At 38.5% G+C, this 20,479-nt stretch overlaps 1 protein-coding gene and 1 long non-coding RNA gene across 13 annotated transcripts in view; one reads left to right on the forward strand and one right to left on the reverse strand.

The window, feature by feature from the left end:
• LOC105477634 (glutamate metabotropic receptor 7) overlaps positions 1–20,479 on the forward strand; it is an 898,220-nt gene that overhangs the window by 818,242 nt on the left and 59,499 nt on the right. For 6 of the 8 annotated variants that reach the window (XR_011620207.1, XR_984853.3, XR_011620206.1 and 3 more), the window contains exon 9: positions 19,132–19,378. The exons of 1 other annotated variant lie outside the window; for it this stretch is intronic. Coding sequence is in view for 3 of the 7 variants with exons in the window: in XM_011734197.3 (XP_011732499.2) it covers positions 19,132–19,378 (247 nt within the window). In the remaining 4 variants the exon portion in view is untranslated. Of the gene's footprint in view, positions 1–19,107; positions 19,379–20,479 lie in introns of those variants that run through there. One more of the 8 variants, XM_011734201.3, reaches the window with a different exon arrangement.
• LOC105477633 (uncharacterized) overlaps positions 1–20,479 on the reverse strand; it is a 438,407-nt gene that overhangs the window by 141,390 nt on the left and 276,538 nt on the right. The window lies entirely within an intron of this gene.

The following is a 20,479-nucleotide window of genomic DNA, read 5'->3' on the forward strand; positions in this document are numbered from 1 at the left end:
GCGGTGGCTCACACCTGTAATCCCAGCAATTTGGGAGGCCGAGGCGGGCAGATCATGAAGTCAGGAGATAGAGACTATCCTGGCTAATACAGTGAAACCCCATCTTTATTAAAAATACAAAAAAAAAAAAAAAAAACAAATGAGCTGGGTGTGGTGGCGGGCGCCTGTAGTCCCAGCTACTCAGGAGGCTGAGGCAGGAGAATGGCGTGAACCCGGGAGGTGGAGCTTGCAGTGAGCCGAAATCATGCCACTGCACTCCAGCCTGGGCCACAGAGCGAGTCTCCATCTAAAAAACATAAGAAAAAAAAAAAAAAAGTAAAATGCTGCTATCAGTTTGGAAAATACTTTGGCAGGTTTTTAACAAGTTAAGCATATACCTACCATGTGATCCAGCCATTCCTCTCCAAAGTATTTATCCGCCCCCCCCACCAATGAAAAATATGTATATAGTCTTACACATGAATATCAGTGACAGTAACTGCCAAAACTGGAAGCGACCCAAATGTCTATAACAGATGAAAGGAAAAACAAATCGTAGTATATCCTTGCAATGGAAAACTACCCAGCAATAAAAATTAATGAAATATTGATACATGCAATAATATGGTTGAATCTCAGAATAATTATGTTGAATAAAAGATGCCAGACAAAAAAGAGTAGATATCATAGGATTTTATCTATATAAAACTCTAGAAAACAGAAAAGAATTTGCAGCGAGCAAAAGCAAATGAATGGTTGCTTGGGGATGGGGGAAGTTGAAAGGAGTGAGGGAGAATTACAAAGAGGAATGAGGAACTTTTGGAGGTGATGCTGATAACTGTCTTGACTGTAGTGATTTCTCTGGTGTACATCTGTCAAAATGTATCAGATTCTAGTCTTTATGCACAGTTTACTGAGCATAATTCAACAAATCTGTTTAAAAACCAAACGCGAGGAGAGTGTTCTTAATTACAAGTCTAATAAGACATAACCAAATGCAATGTATGAACCTCGATTGTATTTTGGATTGAGGAAAAATCGTATGAGACATTTTTGGAACAAATGGAGAAATTTGACTTTGTTTCATATGTTAAATGATATGAAATTACTGTAAAATTTCTTAGGTGTGATAATGGTACTGTGGTTATATACAAAAGTGTCTATGTCTTAGGTGATGCATACAGAAATAAAGTGTGAAGTATTATAATGTACATGACTTTTAAATAGTTCAGCAAAAAGAGTAAAGATAAAACAATTTTAGCAGGAAATGAACAGATGGTGAATCTGCATGAAGAGTATACAGATGTTCTTTGTCCTATGTCAAATTTTCTGAAAAATTGTAAAGTATTCAAAATAAAAATTTGGGGAAAATATATGTATTGTATATGCTTACATGTATCTAGGCACAAAAAGTGAGATGGGGGGCTGGGCATGGTGGCTCACGCCTGTAATCCCAGCACTTTGGGAGGCCAAGGTGAGTGGATCACAAGGTCAGGAGATTGAGACCATGGTAAAACCCCATCTCTACTAAAAATACAAAAAATTAGCCAGGCGCGGTGGCAGGCACCTGTAGTCCCAGCTATTCGGGAGGCTGAGGCAGGAGAATGGCGTGAACCCGGGAGGCGGAGCTTGCAGTGAGCCGAGATTGTGCCACCACACTCCAGCCCGGGCGACAGAGAGAGACTCCGTCTCAAAAAAAAAAAAAAAGTGAGATGGGGATGTTTCAGTTCATAGTCATAGGAATGCAGGAACAAGTTCTGGGGAGAGGATGTGGCTTTTCTGAGAGATGCTGATGTGACTTAGTACTTGCTGTAAATGTTGTAGGGTGCTCAGCTGATCATTGAGGTAAGTGCTTGGAAGGGGAGTTACAGAATAAATTATATTTAGAATATTCTTGATTCTAATTAGAACTGAGATGCCCATGAGGGTTCTAAGTGATACTCTGATTCTGGCTAAACTCCCAGGGAGCACAAGTGCAGGAGGTGTATTTGGAAATGCCCTTAGTTTCAGTACCAGTAGGCAGAAGGGAGAGAATCAGGATTGGGCTGATGGAGAAGTTGGGCTGGGATGCAGACTCAACAGGTCTCAGCTGGCATCCCTCAGGGAACTCAGAAGCTGCCTTACAGAGGTGTCTCACTTGGGACAAAGAACCGGGCCTTTATGTACCAGTATCTCCCAGTCATTATTTGCAGGATGCCCAGGGGAAGGGGGCATACACTTAAGCAAGCTGAATCTCTTTAGTCAAGGCAACTCCCAGAGAGAGCTGTCAGCTGATGAATTTTCCAGCGTCTGCACCAGTAGAACCCTCGGTCCTCAAGGTGGAATGCCTCTGGAGGGTACGGCACAACATTCATAACACACTGCTTCTGTGTTTCTTTCATATATTGTTAATGCTTTTTAGACAAGGCATGCATAAATAATTGCCTATAATAATTGACATATAATCATTTATAAATGTTATACATTGTTAACATATTATTTCAAAATTCTAATTTTCTTCAGCATGTGTCTTAACTTTCTTCAATTCATGGTATGTTATGGAGGCCATGGATTTTATCAAAAAGAAACAAGTTAGCTTGAGAAAGAAGACATGCTTCTGAGACTCAAAGGCAAAGTGAAGATAATACATTGGGACATAAGGATTTCTAAATGCCTTTATACGAATTCCCACAAATACTAAGTGAAAGAGAAGAAACTGGAATTTAGGATTTCTGACACCTGAATCCAGGGGTTTCATCTCTACACCAGGGATATATGTGTTAAGACTACGCCTTAATGCAAACTTTGGTCTCACTTTTATGACCACAGGACAAGAAAAGCTTGTCTCAAACATCTCTAATGGGTGCAAAGCCTGTGCCACAGGGTTATAGTGGAAGAAACAGAATGGATAGTTCATTATTAGATACCCTATAATTATCCAGCCAAACTTTCCAGAATCTACAAGGATGTGTAAAGTGGTCATTTCTTTTAAGGTTACAACCACAATTCTCAACCCAAGATTGGAGTAAGATCAACTAATTCCCTCAATTCCTGGACAGGCCTGGGTCTTCTCATTTGAGGTCACCCCTCAGGCTGCCACTTTTGTTGTCACTGTGGAAAAAATTCTCTTTTGTCCTCTTCATAATCCCCTTGATACCACTTCACAGGATTCCAACAACTTGTCCTCATTCTGATATGGGTATTTCATGACTCAGATCTATTTTGTATGTCTGTAAAGGGGTCAGACTTTTCTCACGGGAGATCTGGGGCACCTTTCTGAGTATCTCATGCATTATTATGGGCAAAGTCTCTGCTTTGGAATTACCAAATGTCTTCTAGTTTTGTTTTGTTTTTGTTTTTGTTTTTGTTTTTTATACTTTAAGTTCTGGGGATACATGTGCAGAACGTGAAGGTTTGTTACATAGGTATACACGTGCCATGGTGGTTTGCTGCACCCATCAACCCATCACCTACATTAGGTATTTCTCCTAATGCTATCCTTCCCCTAACCCCCATGTCTTCTATTTTTATTCCATCTTATATGTAAGCAAAACAGCTAGAAAATAAATAGAGACAGGTAGTACTGTTCTACCATAGAAAGAAAATTATAAAGCTACTGGGGCACTCAATGCTTACCTGAAACTCAGATAATTCCAATTCATCTTCCTTATGTGGCTTAAGCTCCTCCCTCCTGCCTTATGGCTAGTTTTCTTAGTCTACTCTTGATTTTCTCAAATTACTAAATTTCATATTATAACCACATATCAGCAGAATCATCAGACATTGCAACCTGTTCATGTTTCAGACAATGTTTAGTTTGTATATTATTTATTTTTCATTCTTTTTTCTTTCTGCCTGCTCAAGCACACCTTTTATCATTTGGGACATCTGCCTGGGTGTGTTTATACTATTGGTGGAAAAGATAGCAATGACACATTCTCTTGACAAAAGGTTGTATTTGGTAAGGGAATTGGACACAGTTTCAACTGCATACGGAGAATGTTTGCCCATGATTCTTAATAGGAAATATGAATTTAAATATAAAACACATATATAAATATGCACTCCATGGTAAAGAATCAGAATTTTCTTGTCAGTTGCCTTTAGAAATACTTAGAGCTGTTTGTTTTTCCAAGTACTGGCAATTAAAACTGTGGAGAATGAAAAATTAAACAGTTTTACAATCTAGTCTTTCATTAAATAGGCTTTTTAGTTGAAAGTGACTATCTGTATAGTAAGAGTGAGCTTTAGAGTCCCAGAGACCTCAACTTTCTTCTTAGCTTTGCTCCTGATTACTGTGTCTCTTCCCAAGTCATGTAACCTCTCTGCAAACTTAGGATTTTTAATGTATATTCTCTATGTGTATTTACTTTAAGATTCTAAATCCACTCATTATATATTTACACCTCAAAAAGAGGGTCGGTTTTACTCATTAGGACTTTTATATGTGCACCATACTTTGGGATTATTATACTCTTTATTCATTCAAAAATTATTTTTTGAAGCCTTCGTTTTTGATAGGTGTACCCCCTGGCCATCACAGAGCTTAAATTCTAGTGGGAGAGTAGGACTTGAGATAACTGAATCTATGACTGCAATGGTAATTACTGATAATTATATATACTGTGAATGAAAAGAGAAGGCTGCTGTTAGGGTGCATCACAGGAGAAAATTCAAATTGGTGGCGTGTGGTCATTCAAGTTACATTTCTTCATCAGAGAAAATGCAAGAAGGTTGAACCTGAAGAATGAGTTAGGAGAACTGAGGCAAAACAAACAAACAGAAAACATTCTGGGCAGAGAGAATAATTCCTTTTGCTGGAATTAAGTTTGAATCCCCCATGAATGCCAGGATAGATAAGTCATATTCAAGAGAAACTAGCTAAAAAATTTGAAACATAGCCAGGCCAGATACTATAGGGCCATGGGAAGTCTTTGAAGGATGTTTGACATCGGACCACATGATCTGCTTTGCAGCTTTTACAAAGATCATTCTGGTTGCTCTGTGCAGAATTATTTGAAAGGAGGCAAAAAAATGGATGTTGCGAAACCAGTTGGGATGCTACCATAGCATTGTCTGCATGATGCGAGTGCATTAGAACAATAATAACAATGATAATAGCCAAAACTTCAGAACTTAAAAATGGTAGCCACTGGTCTCTGTGCTTTAGGTGTATTAACTGGTTAAACATATTTGAGACAGGTGAGGGCACTGGAATGAGAAGGGAACAAATTCCAGAAATATTACAGGTATTATTAATTTTATTGTTATTACTTCTTATTACATATGTTATATATTGCATTACTTATATTACAGGTAACATTAGCCAACCAGAAAACAAACCTGATATGAAGTATAAAAAGTGAGGGAAATACAAGTGTTAAAGAATAACACTTAAGGTTCCAATTTGTGCAGCCGGGTAGAGGTAACAGTTCCCAAGAAAAGGAAAATTTGTGGAGAGGCATGTTGTACAGCGAATGCCCTATTTTTGACATCGTTTGAGATGCCTGTTTGATTGTCTCAGCAGACCTATGAGGTTGGAGATGATCATCCCTACACTAGAGATGATAAACATCTGAAGCCACCTGGGTAACATAGCAAGACTCTGTCTCTACAAAAACAAACAAACAAACAAAAAAATAGCCAGAGGTGGTGGCACATGCCTGTAGTTGCAGCTACTTGGGAGGCTGAGACAGGAGGACCACTTGAGCCCAAGACTGCAGTGATCTATGATCCTACTACTTCACTCCAGCCTGGGTGACAGAGTGAGACCCTGTCTGTTAAAAAAAAAAAAAAAAAAAACAGAGAAAGAGAAAAGATAAGCAAAGAGAAAGAGAAAAGATAAGCATCTAGTTGCATGGAAATGAGAATAACATTTTCAGGCACTTCTGCAGGCAGTCTGATGGGTAGGCCTGACATCCCTATTGACATTTCTGAGTACACTATGTAGGAGACTTCTGTATCTTATTTCTCTTCCTCCCACAATCAGCAACACACAACAAGTATGGTGATCCCATAAGCTAAACTTGAATAGGGAAATTGCCATTAAAATTACTTATTTAAAAAAAAACTCATCAATTTTTTAATAATTATATCAAAGTTTCATATAGTTTCATTTCAGGAGTCAGATGAAACAATAGAACTTTTTCTAACATTTTTTTCCCCTAAATTATACACATGGGCCTAGATATTATGGAGAGATCTGAGTTGTGGAAAGACAGCAGTTTACTCACATTCTTATTAATTATTTTGTAGATCACTTTTATATTATCTAAAGAAGGCGGGTTTTAAAAATATTTATTGATGATTTCTTTAAAACTCTAGGAGAAATTAGCATGACAAAGACAAAACACATATAGGGTCTCAGTTAAGTCAAAGTCAGCAAACTTCAATGCCTGAACTCATCACTGAGTTGTCATGGCAACCATTTCATTTTTCTATTGTGAGGAGACAATTAGGTGCTAACCTGGGTGTTAGCTCAAGCTATTTGAAAGATAAGCTCCCATCTTTACAAAAGAGGTAGGGTTGTTGGATTTTCATTTTTGTCACAGGCTCTATAGAAGTCATTATTGATAATTATGCTTTATTGTTTAGTGAATATATCAAAGATCAGTTAGAGAAAATGTAGGTGGCCACCCTCGGGACAGCAGAGTCCACTCCTCCTCTCTTGAGCTGGTTTGGGAAATACTGCAGGGAAAGTGTGTGCCCTGGGAGCCTCGGGCTCTTTCCCCTTCCCACCAACTACCTTTTGTCTCTCTGTTTTCTGTGATTATGCCAGGTATGGAGCCAACGATTGGAAATGGAATCTCTATGTTTGTGTGTCCAAGATTTGCTTCTTTAACATTATCAATTAAGTCCCCTCTATTTGCCACCCGCAGTGGCAGACACTGGAGATAAAATGGTGAGCTAACCAGATATGCTTCCTGGTGGAGGAGATACAGTATTCACTCTCTCTCCTCCTCCTCCCTCTCTTTCTTTTATGCACACATACACATTTAAATATGGAGGCAAAATTTGCTTTGAGAACTTGCCTAACAGAACAGTATTCCCTAGTCTTGGTTAGAAAAATCTCCTCTGAGGAAGTGAAGTTTAAGTGGCTCTCTGAAGGATGAATAGAAGATAACAAAGTGGGTGGGGTAGAAGAACATACCAGGGGAAGAAGAAAGCACAGGAAAGGCCTTGTGGCAGAAGGAAATATAGCATATTTAGGAATATGAAAGAGGACAGAGTGACTGTGGGAGACATCATGAACTGAGAGATAGAAATTGAGTGACTTCGAATTTTGCATGGATTGCTCAAATGAGTGAGGACCACTTCATTCATCAAACATACATTGAACTTGTTTCTTGTGCCAGGTACTAAGATGCAAAAGAATTTAAGTATGGCCCATGCCTTTGATTTCATCACTTCTAGATGCTCCCTCAATCCCTGATTTCCACGATGTATTCTGGTTCTTTACCTATTACATGTTACTACTTTCCATTTTGTATTCAACCCCAGACTTACAGGATTAAATAAAATGTTGGAGATGACACAGTTAGCAAGTGGCATAAGCCTGCATCCAAATCTGGCACGCTTGATGCCAATTCTATTGCACTTGTCCTATCTTTTGCTGTGCAATATGTAGAACATATGGAATGTTCAGTCTAGCAAGGGGACATGTATAAAAGAAACATGCAATGGATTAATAATCACAAATTGTGATTAGCGAAACAAAGGGAAATGATACATCCTATAAGCAAGTAAAACAAGATGGGCATAATTTAGACATGAAGGCCAGAAAAGGCTTCCCCAGGGAAGTAAGGCTGAGTCCTGAAAGACAAGTAGGAGGTAGCTAGGTAAAGATGGCTGGGAATAGCATCTAAGGCAGAAGGAATAGCATGTGCAGAGGGCTTCAGGATGGATGGAGCATGACTCATTTTAGGGATTTAGAGAAGGTGAGGGAAATCAGAAGGGGGACCCCACAGAGTTCTTTGGGCCATGTGAAGGAATTTTCTCTTCATTCAAAGTGTAGTAGAAATCTAAGGTAATGCAGCAGGACAGAGTTTTAAAGAAGAAAAGAATGAGACCTAGAAGAATCCTGCCTTTCAGGTTCTCCAAGGAGTCAAAGAACATGTCTAAGACAAACTCAGAGGAGGTCAGGGGATAGAAACCTGACTGCAGGCCCTAAAGAGTGAGTGGTCAGGAAATCTCCGATCCAACACCTTGTTAACAAGAGGAAAGGGAAATGGGTCTTGGGAAGGCAAGATCAAAGTAAGATCAAAGTCAAAGGCAAGATCAAAGATGAAACTGCTCAGCCCCTATGCCTGACCAGGCTTACTCTCTTCTCACCGCATCTGCCTTGGCAGGATGGGCATCATTTTCCTGCCCAATCTCAAAGCTCTCAATGTTCCATTTAGAGGCATGGACTGAGTGACTCCTTGTTTACACTTTTGTCAACAGTGCAACAGTGTCATTTCAATTATTTGCTCTTCTTGGGCTTCAACCATTAAACAGCAGAGAGGCATAATGAGGGGTTTTGAGTGCATAGTCACCCCAATGGGGCAATTCAACTAGCGTAGGTTCCAGTTGTTGAAGTGATTTGCCCATCAGCCAGGGACACCATATGGCACATTACCTAGGGGTGTTTCAGTGTGCCAGGCACTCAGAGTGGAGAATGGGGAAGCCTGCCTCTACCCACAACCATGTTGCCACAATGGTGGTCATGGAAAGGCAGGAAAACGAACACATATACAGAGAAAAGTGTGGACTAGTGCAAGGTGAAAAGAGGAAGCTGAAGGGCAGGAAGGGAGCTATCATAGCTTGGTGGCAAGACAGGAAAGATGCAGACCAAAAACAACAGAGGAAGATCAGCAAATAGAAGAACCAGAACTAACAAGAGGAAAGAGAAGGCCAGGATGAATCCAATTATCAAAACCTGTCAAAGTTCATCAGAAAGCCATTGTCAATGGCTTTGAAAAGTGAGATAAGAATATATTTTGTTTCTGTAAGAATCTGACATTGTCTTCTTGTCAATGACACTGTTGGATCTAGTTTTAATGAACCCTTTACAAGTTTGAATAGGCCCAAGAAATGCTTAGGACATTTGCTTTTTAACTATTTATTTGATGTCAGTGTTTTCCATTTGATTCTTCTCTTTTTATGTTCATTAGCACTATAAAGATTACTTTAAAATTTGCCAAGATTTGACAGCATTGTACTAATACAAATGGAGTATTGCACATCTTTAGAAACTGACTAAGCTCAGATTTAATGTCTTTTAAACTTACTGGTTGACTTGTAAAGTAATACAGAACTTAATGGTATATTACCCAATATATTCCCCAGTGAGGTACAAGACAGCATTTTCACATTATAAGACAGAATCTGACATAGCTTCCTACAAAAAGGCTGTTAGGTTCCATTTTCATGAATATGGCAGAGGATTAAAGGGAGCCCATGGATTCTGGCAGGAGTTGTCTCTCCAGGCTAACTATAGGGAAAATGCTGTGCCTTTGTACATTAAATCCCTGCAAGCCAGAGATCTAACATTTTTAGTGCTCTCAAGCCAGCAGGAATGGTCAGTAACCTTTTAGATAACACAACAGGGCAAATAGTACCCAATATTGTCTACATAAGAGAGTAAAATTCCTACCTTGCAACTGGAGAGGGAAAACATCTTGAAATCAAAATTGAGGAGTCAGAGAGCTGCTAGGGAAGAGAAATTCTGTGTACCACTGAGTGCGTAGGCTGTGCTTGCACGTGCCCAGCAAAATCAGAAGTGACTTTCCTGGAAAACTTGGCCATCAAGATGGTTTGCAGCTTATTAGGATGGCATGGGGTGGGGATGAATGCTAAACTTTTCCAAGGATGTGGTCAATTGGAATAACATCATTTCTCTGATTACAGTATTTGGGAATAGACACCGCATCAGGCTTCCAGTCAGGAGAGCAAAGCACTGAGATGCAGGTGATTTCAAGCATGAACATAATCACTTATCTCATGCTCCAGAAACTGATTTGCATTCACCTGGAGCGCTCACCTTACGTCTATCCAAATAAAGAATGCAATTGTGTGTAGCCTTAATATCATGTCTGCCTGGAGATATTAAATGAGAAAACAAAACACAGTGAAACTGGGTCTTGTCCAATACTCATCTAGTTGCCTCCATTAATCATACATCATTCTATGACCAGATGCCTGTCCCACACTATTTGGTGTGTGAGTATATCTCTATCTACCTATCTGGCATCTATTCAAAGTTAGGAGATCTAAGTAGAAATTCTGCATAAAAATTATCTGCAGAGTATGAGGCCATCTAATAATGACACTTGCAATTTCTGGCACCACTATGTGACAGGGACTGTGTTACCTACTCTTTACACATGATTTCTTTTAATATTCAGAACAGTGAGGAAGTCTTTGTGGTAATGGTAAATGAGGTAGGAGTTTATATCAGACATTCTAGTAACAAACATCTTGGCATTGAATCTTGATTTTATCATTTGCCTGAAGTAAAGTAACTTGCCCAAAGTCACCACTAATAATCCAAGGCCAACATTTGAAAATAGTTTTAACAACAAAAATATTTTTCCTCCCTTGAATCATCATTCTAAAGGATGCAAACTCTTGCCCCTGCCCCACAGGGGGAAAAACAGTATTTTTATTTTCCATTATATACTGGGTTCTTCCATCATCATGTATTATTTCATACTTAAGCAAAAACCCTCAGGGCACTGACCTTCAGGATGGCTGAAAGAATCCCAATTGCAAACATTCTGGCTCATTCTCAGCTATGTGACATTTATTTCACAAATATGTGAGCACTCTAATTAGGAAGCAATGGATATAGGTAGTGAAGACAGAAAACATTGGTCTTAACTGCCAGGAACTTTCATTTCAATGTAATAATGTGAATGTTTCAAACATCTGTCAGATAATAATGTACCCTTCCTCTTTACTGTGACAACATTGGCTACATTTTTCATTTTTATTACATAGTCACTGAGATTTCATGAGAATTGTGAAACGTCTCCGATCCCACTGATAGACTCCATTAAAGCCTTTTTGTCCTAATTCTCAACTGTCACCTGGGAACATACAAAACTGGTTATTTCTCATAAAATAGTCAATGAGAGATGAAATAGGAGTTTGAATATACTTTCAAACAAAATGGAAGCAAACTAAACGAGATTTTTCCCCTAAAACAGGCTGTTGTTTTTCAGTGGATTTCATAAGAAGAAAATCATTTTAAAATGTATTAAGATTGAATGGAAAAAAACAGTGTAGAAAATAAATTATTTCATGTTATAGCCAATAAATAAATCAATAACACTAACATCCTTGATGAGTGGTTATTACATGCTAGTAACAGTTCTGTGTATTTATAGAGACCATTTTTTGATCCCAACAATGTTATGAGATAGCTATTACTGTTATCTCCAGTCTAGTAATGAGGAAACAGAAGCACACAAATAGAAAAAAATGCTACTAACAGACTACAAATAATAGCTTTTCTTGAAACAGTGCTAAATGCCAAGAATACTGATCATACCTAATACTTGCTTCAAGTGTAGAACTTCCTGATTTACCAGAATTTAATAAGTGGATACCCTGCAGCAGACATCGTGTTTATTTTCCAGTCATTTCTTCTGAAACATGACATAGGTGTTCTTAAAAGATCACCATGCCATTCAAAAGTTTCCCAGGAGAAAACACAGGACTTACAGGAAACCGGATTAGAGACACAACACTGAGAAACATCATCAGTGACACTTTAAAAAAAAAAAAAAAAAAAAAAGACAGAACCTAATAAAAATAGTGGCATGATTTTGCATATGTTTAATGGCTAAGAAACCCACGAATACTACAATAAATGTGTCACTTTACCTGATAAAAAGTGACCTAAAGTTTGTTCATGGAAGTGGATGCCAGAAGGATTGCTGCATGAGGTTGATTGTACAACTATGGAAGGGTCAGGCTTGCAGGCAGATGCTTGAAGCCTGGGAGTGAGTGTGCATTTTGTGTATTCCCACATAGCTGACTTCTGCAAGAAGCAGCTTACCATGTTTACCTAGTGTTTCTTGCAGAGGAAATCACATGTTTACAAACATGAACTTTGTGGTATACTCAAATTACTCCCTAAGAGGTCAGTGTATTCAGGATGAATCTGCAGTTTCAAAGCAACTTCACAGCACACAGACTGACCTCTCCTAAGCAGACCAGGTTAAGTACTATATGAGCCATAACTTCAGAAAGGAGCACATAAAGGAATTGTCCTGACTGGGGAGATGGGGAATGGTTTATGTAGAGGATGCCTGTGGATTGAGCATCAAATATAACAAGAGTATCAGGGGCAGAACAGTGAGCAGAGGGCATTACAAGAGGAAGGAAAAGCAAGAGACAATATACACTATGAAGAAATGATTTAGTGAGCAATTATTGCATCATGAATTCTTTAGGAGTTGAATTTTTTTATTTTTTCTTTTTTGGAGATGGGGTTTCACTCTTGTCACCCAGGCTGGAATGCAGTGGGACGATCTTGACTTGCTGCAACCTCTGCCTTCTGGGTTGAAGCAATTCTCCTGCCTCGACCTCCTAAGTAGCTGGGATTACAGGCACCCACCACCCCACCTGGCTAACATTTGTATTTTTAATAGAGATGGGGTTTTACTGTGTTGGCCAGGCTGGTATTGAACTCCTGACCTCACGTGATCTGCCTGCCGCGGCCTCCCAAAGTGCTGGGATTACAGGAGTGAGCTAAAGCACCCGGCTGAATATTTATGTTTTAATTGACAAATACAAATTGTATAGTATGTGTACCTTGTGGGATGGCTAAATAAAACTAACATACTCATTTATCTCACATATTTGTGTGTGTGTGGTAAGGAAACTTAAAAACGACTCTCTTAGCAATTTGCCAATATATAATGCATTGTTATTAATTATAGTCACCATGTTGTACAATAGATGTCTTTCTTGCCTTCCTCCTGCAACTAGAATGTAGCTCTCTGATGGCAGGAAGCATGCCTGGCGTGTTCACCCTTGTGTGCACAGCACATGGGCCAGTCCAGGCACTTGTATCTCAATAAAAATGGTGAACTTAGTGTGGTTTAAGTTTGATCAGATTTAAAAAGATAAAAATACTAAAAATAAAAAAAGGTAAACCCATAAATGGATGAATGTACAAGTAGTGAAAGAGTAAGGTATTTCATTTACAGTCTATCTGAAAACTACAGCTAACAGTGATCTAACAAATATGGTCAAGCATTAATCATCCCCTAAACCAGTGGTCTGACACCATGAAATAGCTACATAACACTTTTCTGAGTAAATTAAATTTTTATATAGATAAAAGTGGTGATTCATTAGTATTCATATATTGTTACATCATTTTTATGGAATATAATAATTATTAAAGACATCAGTAGTAATAAGACGATTTCTCAAAAATGTGAAATTGGGTTTTTCCTGATAGTTCTAGTCTTATATCTATCTCTGTGCCCTGTGAATTTTTTTCTTGACTTCCTTTTGTTTTTTTGAACAGTACTGAGAATACTCTGGTTTTCAAAGTTGAAGACCCATGATTATTACAATTATTAACAGATTTCCTTGAAATCTCTCAGAATATTCTTCAATTAAACTGATTCTGAAACCTACACAGGAGAGTTGGCAAATTCCTGAGTTGGTTGTAAGCACTATCTAACAAGTTTTCAAATTTCTTAACATCCTAGCAATTGAAAATTAGACAAGGAACTCAGCTAGCACTAAATGTTACACGATTTTATAAAGCAATAAAGGCATCTTGTGATATGCATTCATATTTTATCCAACAATGAACTATTTAGGCCAAGATGAAAAAATGGCATGGAACATGTTCAAATGAGCTTTGCCTGGCATTGAATTCACCACATCCTTGTGCACTTTAATAGAATATTTGCTGGTACATTTCCATCTGACTAGACATGAATAGGAGTGGATTTTATAAACACTATTACTTAATAACCTATACATGAAAAGTTTAAAATATATAAAGTGGTTACAGTGAAAGCCTTATCCTTAGATCTAAACCCCAGAAACCTAAGCTGGCAGAAAATAAATATTAACAGATAACATTTCATGGGTACTTATTTTCTAGGCACTCTGCTAAACAATTTTCATATATTAATTGGTTACTTATTCACAGTGACCATATGAGGTACAAACTATTATGGTTTTCATTTTATAATTCATAAAACTGAAAGACAAACTAGTTATAGCTGTGGGTTCTGCACATCAGACTTTTAAGAAAAGTATTTTAGAATACTGTACATAACTTTTGCTGGCTTGACTCTGAATTCCTTACCTAAATGCTGTTCAGTTATTTGACCTAAATTATACATAGTGGGTGTTAGAAAAGCCACATTTAACCCAGGAGTGGAAATTCATTTAGGTTGATGATAAAATTAAGGCTTAATTATCAAGATATGGAAATCTCAAGGCAGTCTATGTCCTCCCCGCAGGCCTGGGCCATCCATAATTGGCCAGGGTGGGGAAGCTCTTTTTTTCCTTTGGGGATGATCCTCCAACATCCAAAATCAGATTAGGCTCAGTTGGAGGACAGCCCTTGGTCTCAGTAAAACTCTGTACATAAGAACTCCTTTACCTCTACTTTGACAAAAGGAACTGATAATGATCATCAACTGTTACATTTCTAAAGAAATTACAAATAAAGGAAAGTGATGTGAAATGCCTAACCTTAAACAGGGTAGTGCATTATACAATAAGCATCAGGTAAAATAAGAACAACCGTGGGACTAAATATAGATATGCCATAATTTACTAAAGAATGTACTAAAGAAGATGGTGGGATGAAAACTCATAACTTCAATGTGAGCCTCCCACCTCACCAAAAGCCAAAGAGTCAGCAGCCTAGCTTCCCTTCTAGGCTTAGTGGGAGCAGGTCCCTGTGGATCAATACCTCTGAGATCTCTGTAGACTAAAGCCTTCTTAGCCTTCATACCTACATATAGTCATGTGCCACATAATGAGATTTTGATAAACAGATTATATTTAATCATGCTTATTCTTTGTATTTATTTATTTATTTATTTATTTGATGGAGTCTCACTCTGTCCCCCAGGCTGGAGTGCAGTGGTGCGATCTCTGCTCTCTGCGACCTCTGCCTCCCAGCGACCTCTGCCTCCCAGCTTCAAGTGATTCTCCTGGCTCAGCCTCCTGAGTAGCTGGGATGACAGGCACCTGCCACCACACCTGGTGGGGTTTTGCCATGTTGGCCAGACTGATCTTGAACGCCTGACCTCAGGTGATCTGCCCACTTCGGCCTCCCGAAGTGCTGGGATTACAGGCGTGAGCCACCACACCTGGCCTATGTTTAACTATATTTAGATACATAAATACCATTGTATTACAATTGCCTACAGTATTCAGTATTGTAACATGCTGTAAAGGTTTGTCGCCTAGGAGCAGTAGGTTAAACTGTATAGCCTAGGACTTTAGTAGACTATGCCACCAAGATTTGTGTCAGTACACTGTGATGGTTGCACAATAACAAATTACCTAATAATGCATTTCTTAGAGCACATTTCTGTCATTAAGTGATGCATGACTATACTTATTTAAAAATACAGCTGAGTGTGGTGGCTCACACCTGTAATCCCAGCACTTTGGGAGGCTGAGGTGGGAGGATCACGAGGTCAGGAGATCAAGACCATCCTGGCTAACATGGTGAAATCCCATCTCTACTAAAAATTATCTGGGCATGGTGGCACATGCCTGTAGTCACAGCTACTCGGGAGGCTGAGGCAGGAGAATCACTTGAACCCACGAGGCAGAGGTTGCAGTGAGGTAAGATCACGCCACTGCACTCCAACCTGGGCAACAAAGGGAGACTTTGTCTTAAAAAAAAAAAAAAAAAAAAAAAAAGCTTACTTATTACTTATTAATACTATGTGCTAGGCCCTATACTAAACACTTTATAAATACTTATTTAATTATCAAGCAAGACAGCATTATGAGGTAGGTACTATTATACCCATTTTGCAGATGCAGAAGCTGAGGGGAAGTAATTTGTCCAAGGTCACAAAACTAGTAAATGGGAATTGAACTCAGGCTAGCTCTAGAATCTGTATTCTTATCCACTATGCAGAAGCTGAGGGGAAGTAATTTGTCCAAGGTCACAAAACTAGTAAATGGGAATTGAACTCAGGCTAGCTCTAGAATCTGCATTCTTATCCACTATGTGTGTAAAGAGGATTCAGGGGTGGAGGGGCTGTAGAAAAAATATGATTAGTGAAGTTTATTTCAGTTTTCACATACTTTTGAAGTGTTACCAGAGACTGTAAAATTTTTTTAAATGAAAATCAAAGTCTTGATGGTCTCTAGTTTAAAAATGATTAAAATAAACACTTCATAAAATAAACATCATAGTTGTAGAGTCCTAAATTGCTAAGTAGTCTTTGTTAAGAAAAGTATGTATGTTGCTGGGTACATATTCAAAAGACAACAAGTTGTTCTACCAAAAGACGCACGTCCTCACGGCACTATTCACAATAGCAAAGACATGGAATCAACATAGGTGCATCAACAGTGGGCTGGATAAAGAAAATGTGGTACATCTATACCATGAAATGTTATGCATCCATAAAAAAGAACAAAACCATGTCGAACTGTAGGCCATTTTTCTAGGTGAATTAACACAAACAGAAAATCACATCCCTCATATGTTCTTACTTATAAGGAAGAGCTACACATTGGGTAGTCATGGAGATAAAGATGACAATAGACACTATGGGCTAATAGAAGAGTGAGTAAGGGTTGAAAAACTAAACATTAGGTACTATCTTCAGTACCTGGGTGTGGAATTATTCATACCCCAAACCTCAGCATCACGTAACATACCCACGTAATAAACCTGCACATGTACCCCTGAATCTAAAAGTTGAAAAAAGAAAACATATGTATACACACATACAAATATACATAAGCATATATGCTTGTATAATTTATAATTACATTAATAAGTCTGAATAATTTCATAAACTGCAAAATTCACTCATGAGCAGAAAAACAGAAACAAAACTTAAGATCCCATAGGTTTGTTGACATCCCTTTCCTTTTTGATCTAAGCCATGATTTGCAAATCTCTCATAAGTACAGTGATAGTGGTGACAAAAATTGCCTATGTCTATAACGCCCTATGACCATGTTAAGCCTTTCTTGAACAGTGTAGGCTGGCAGGGTGGAATGACATTAAAAGTCTAAGGGTATGCTAGTAGGGAAATATGAGCTTTAAAAATATGAACTAATTCACACTTTAAAGAGTCATTAATTCAACATTGTTTTGTCTTTCTGTGTTACATTCATTATGTATTATAGTCAGCAGCTGGTAGCTCCTTTTAACCATTTGGAGACATCCATATTCAAATTAATGTTGGCTAGAAAACTGTATTTTTTTCCAGCCAAGATGGCAAAGTTGTCTTTGATTTCAGTATGGCCTCAGTTTGAAGAATTAAGATCAGAAATGTCCAGGCAGCCAATATGTCTAATGGAAATTTTTGTATATTTAGAGATAGGCTGTTTAACCAGTGAGTTATAGGTAGGAAAAAGGTGTCCATTAGACAAACACATGAGCCTATCCATTGTATATTTATCAAGTGCCTTCTTCGCAGACATAATAATGTCCCAGAGAGACAGATCCTGCCTTCATGGAACTTAAGACCTAGCCGGAAAATGGGCAGAAAAATGATCAAGGTACTGAGTGCATAATTGCAATGGAGACAAATGATCTAAAGAAGTCCTTTGAGAGTGTATCAGTAAAGAAGCTGGCCTAGACTTGAGGCTGTGAGGGCAGCCTAGGATGGGTGTGCTAAGAAGAAAAGAAGGAAAATTCCATACATAGGAAAACAAAAATAAAGAAAAGGGGCATGGAGAAAAGTTATTTGAATGAGTACAGTTCATTCACGAACTCAAGGACGGCACAAATGGATGGGACCCTGGGAAGGCAAGACAGGGGATCAGGGGGTCAGGGAGGTGGGAAGTAGTGGACAATTAGTCTAAAAAAGTAGACCAGCACAAACCATGAGGGGCCTTGTGAACTCCCTTAAGAATGGGGGTTTTATCATCAATCAATAAGAAGGCATAGTTGTGGAATACCATAGTTGAATCCATTGTCAAGGAACTAGGCTTTCCATGGACAGAAAAGGCAATGGTTGCTGGTTGTTCCATTTAAATAGCCTTTAGAAGTCATGCAAAACACAAGTATGACTGAACACATTGTGGGTGGGGTGGTGGAGTCCTAGATCATGGTAGGGCATATTGTAGACAACTAGACCAAGGCAAGTTGCCTATAGCTTTACTCTTATGGATCACACACTTCCCTACGTTCTTCTACCATCAATTGTTCATATTTACACTGGACAGCAAGCAATTAGTTGATCTGATTTCTTGAGGAAACAATAGGAGACAAGGACAGAAATAGGGGCACCATCCAAACTGCAAATAACCCAACTCCAGAATACAATTTTGCATCTCATTAGTAATTTGACAATATAAAGAGTGGACAAGCCAACATCACTAGGTCTTGTTCACTTGTCATTTGTGGTTTGTAAGACAGAATTAAACAAGAAGGTCTTAGTTTTCAGAGAAACTCAACTCACTATTCGGCAAATAGGGAAAAGGTATGCCTTTCTAGAAAACAAGATAAAAAGAGACATATATTAAGATAAAGACTTCTCAAAGGGCCTCAGAATCTCAATGTAGGAAGAAATCATGGAGCGTGAACCTTCTTTTACATGTATGAAAGATAAAACTTAACTACACCTTAATCAAGATTACAGATTTCTGTGGTCTTCATGTCTTTATATTTAGCTGACACTCTGATTAGAAGTCCTTCAACTATGATTAAAGGTCTACTCTGAACTTTAATATAGGAGACTTCTCTAGGGCAAGACTACTCTGAACTTTAATATAGGAGACTTCTCTAGTGCATGGATTGACCCAACAGCATTCAATCAATTAATATATGCATATACTCTCCAATAACTGTGCAGAGTCATTGTCCTTTCCTTTATTTATCAAAATTCCTGAAGATTGCTTTTATCTTAGCCATAGTCATTCTTGACATCACTTTAAGTGTTCAGACTCCCTCTGCAGTCATTTTATTTGTAATAGTGCCTTGTGTGTTGTGTCTCCTAGCTCTACATACAAACTACCACGCTTACAATCTCCATGAACCTAAGTGCGTCAGTGGCGCTGGGGATGCTATACATGCCGAAAGTATACATCATCATTTTCCACCCTGAACTCAATGTCCAGAAACGGAAGCGAAGCTTCAAGGCGGTAGTCACAGCAGCCACCATGTCATCGAGGCTGTCACACAAACCCAGTGACAGACCCAACGGTGAGGCAAAGACAGAACTCTGTGAAAATGTAGACCCAAACAGTAAGTAACTCTTCTTTCATCTTCCCATCCTGCATCAAGAAACTTTAGAAGAGGTGGGGTGGGTGTGCTTGCCTCTCTGGAGAACTACTGTGATCGTTCTTGTCATATGGACTGGGTTGCCTTGGTGAATGCTAACTTCTGCTCTTTTGAGTTTGACTCATTCCTGCCACCATTTTCTTTTTGTTCCTTGTTGGAAAGGAGCTTTTGGAGGCTCTGCTTCAGAAGTGTGAAGCCTCCCCCTTCCCTTGCTTCTTGTCCTCTGGTACTGAAACCTCCAACTGACAAATGCACCTGTCAGGTTGTTCTTTCTTGCACCCTTCCTGTTAAGGCAACAACTTTTTTGTCAGGGAAACTTCCATACCTAATGAACTGTACTGGTAGGAATAAAACTGGAATAAATTAGAATTTTGGAAGCATAACTTTTTTCCTTTAGCATGTGAATGTTGAAAAAGTTATTTTTTACTCATCAGGTCTTCTAGAAACATATAAAAATTGGAAAAAGTTGTCAAACTTTAATCCAAGTACACAGGACCAGATACTACCATGACAATGGCATCGTCCTGTGGGAAAAACAATGTCTACCATACCACTGGAGAAGAGTTTTATTCTATGCAAGACAAACCTTAGGGAAGAAATTAAGGAAAAAAACGTTGGATTTAAGATGCTATTATATGGCATATCTGCAAAACTCTAGGACCCTTTAGTCATGCCTGCAAATGTCCCCAGGTAAAATGGGCATATAGCTATCACTTTGTAAATAACACAAGACCAGCTCAAAGGTTAAATGCTTAGAATTCCTAATTGCTAGCTTTACTAACAATATGGTGGTAAGAGTACATTTCAGATTTAAAATACTAGTTTTAAGATTTGTTTTCCAGGAATATTTTGGCTAGTTGCATGTAGAATGAGGCAGATTCAAATATTTGTGATACTTATTCTGTTTAAGGCAGAAGGGATTTCAGGTTATCCATTAAGTCATTCATGACATATTATATTTCAGTTAGAAGCTGATCTTGTTGTCAAAGGCTTAATGCCAAACAGAAGGAAGTCTCAATTTTAAATACTCTTGAGGAAATCCTTTTTGCTCTGGAAATAAGAGAG

Source organism: Macaca nemestrina, chromosome 2 (assembly GCF_043159975.1).
Source record: "Macaca nemestrina isolate mMacNem1 chromosome 2, mMacNem.hap1, whole genome shotgun sequence".
NCBI lineage: Eukaryota > Metazoa > Chordata > Mammalia > Primates > Cercopithecidae > Macaca > Macaca nemestrina.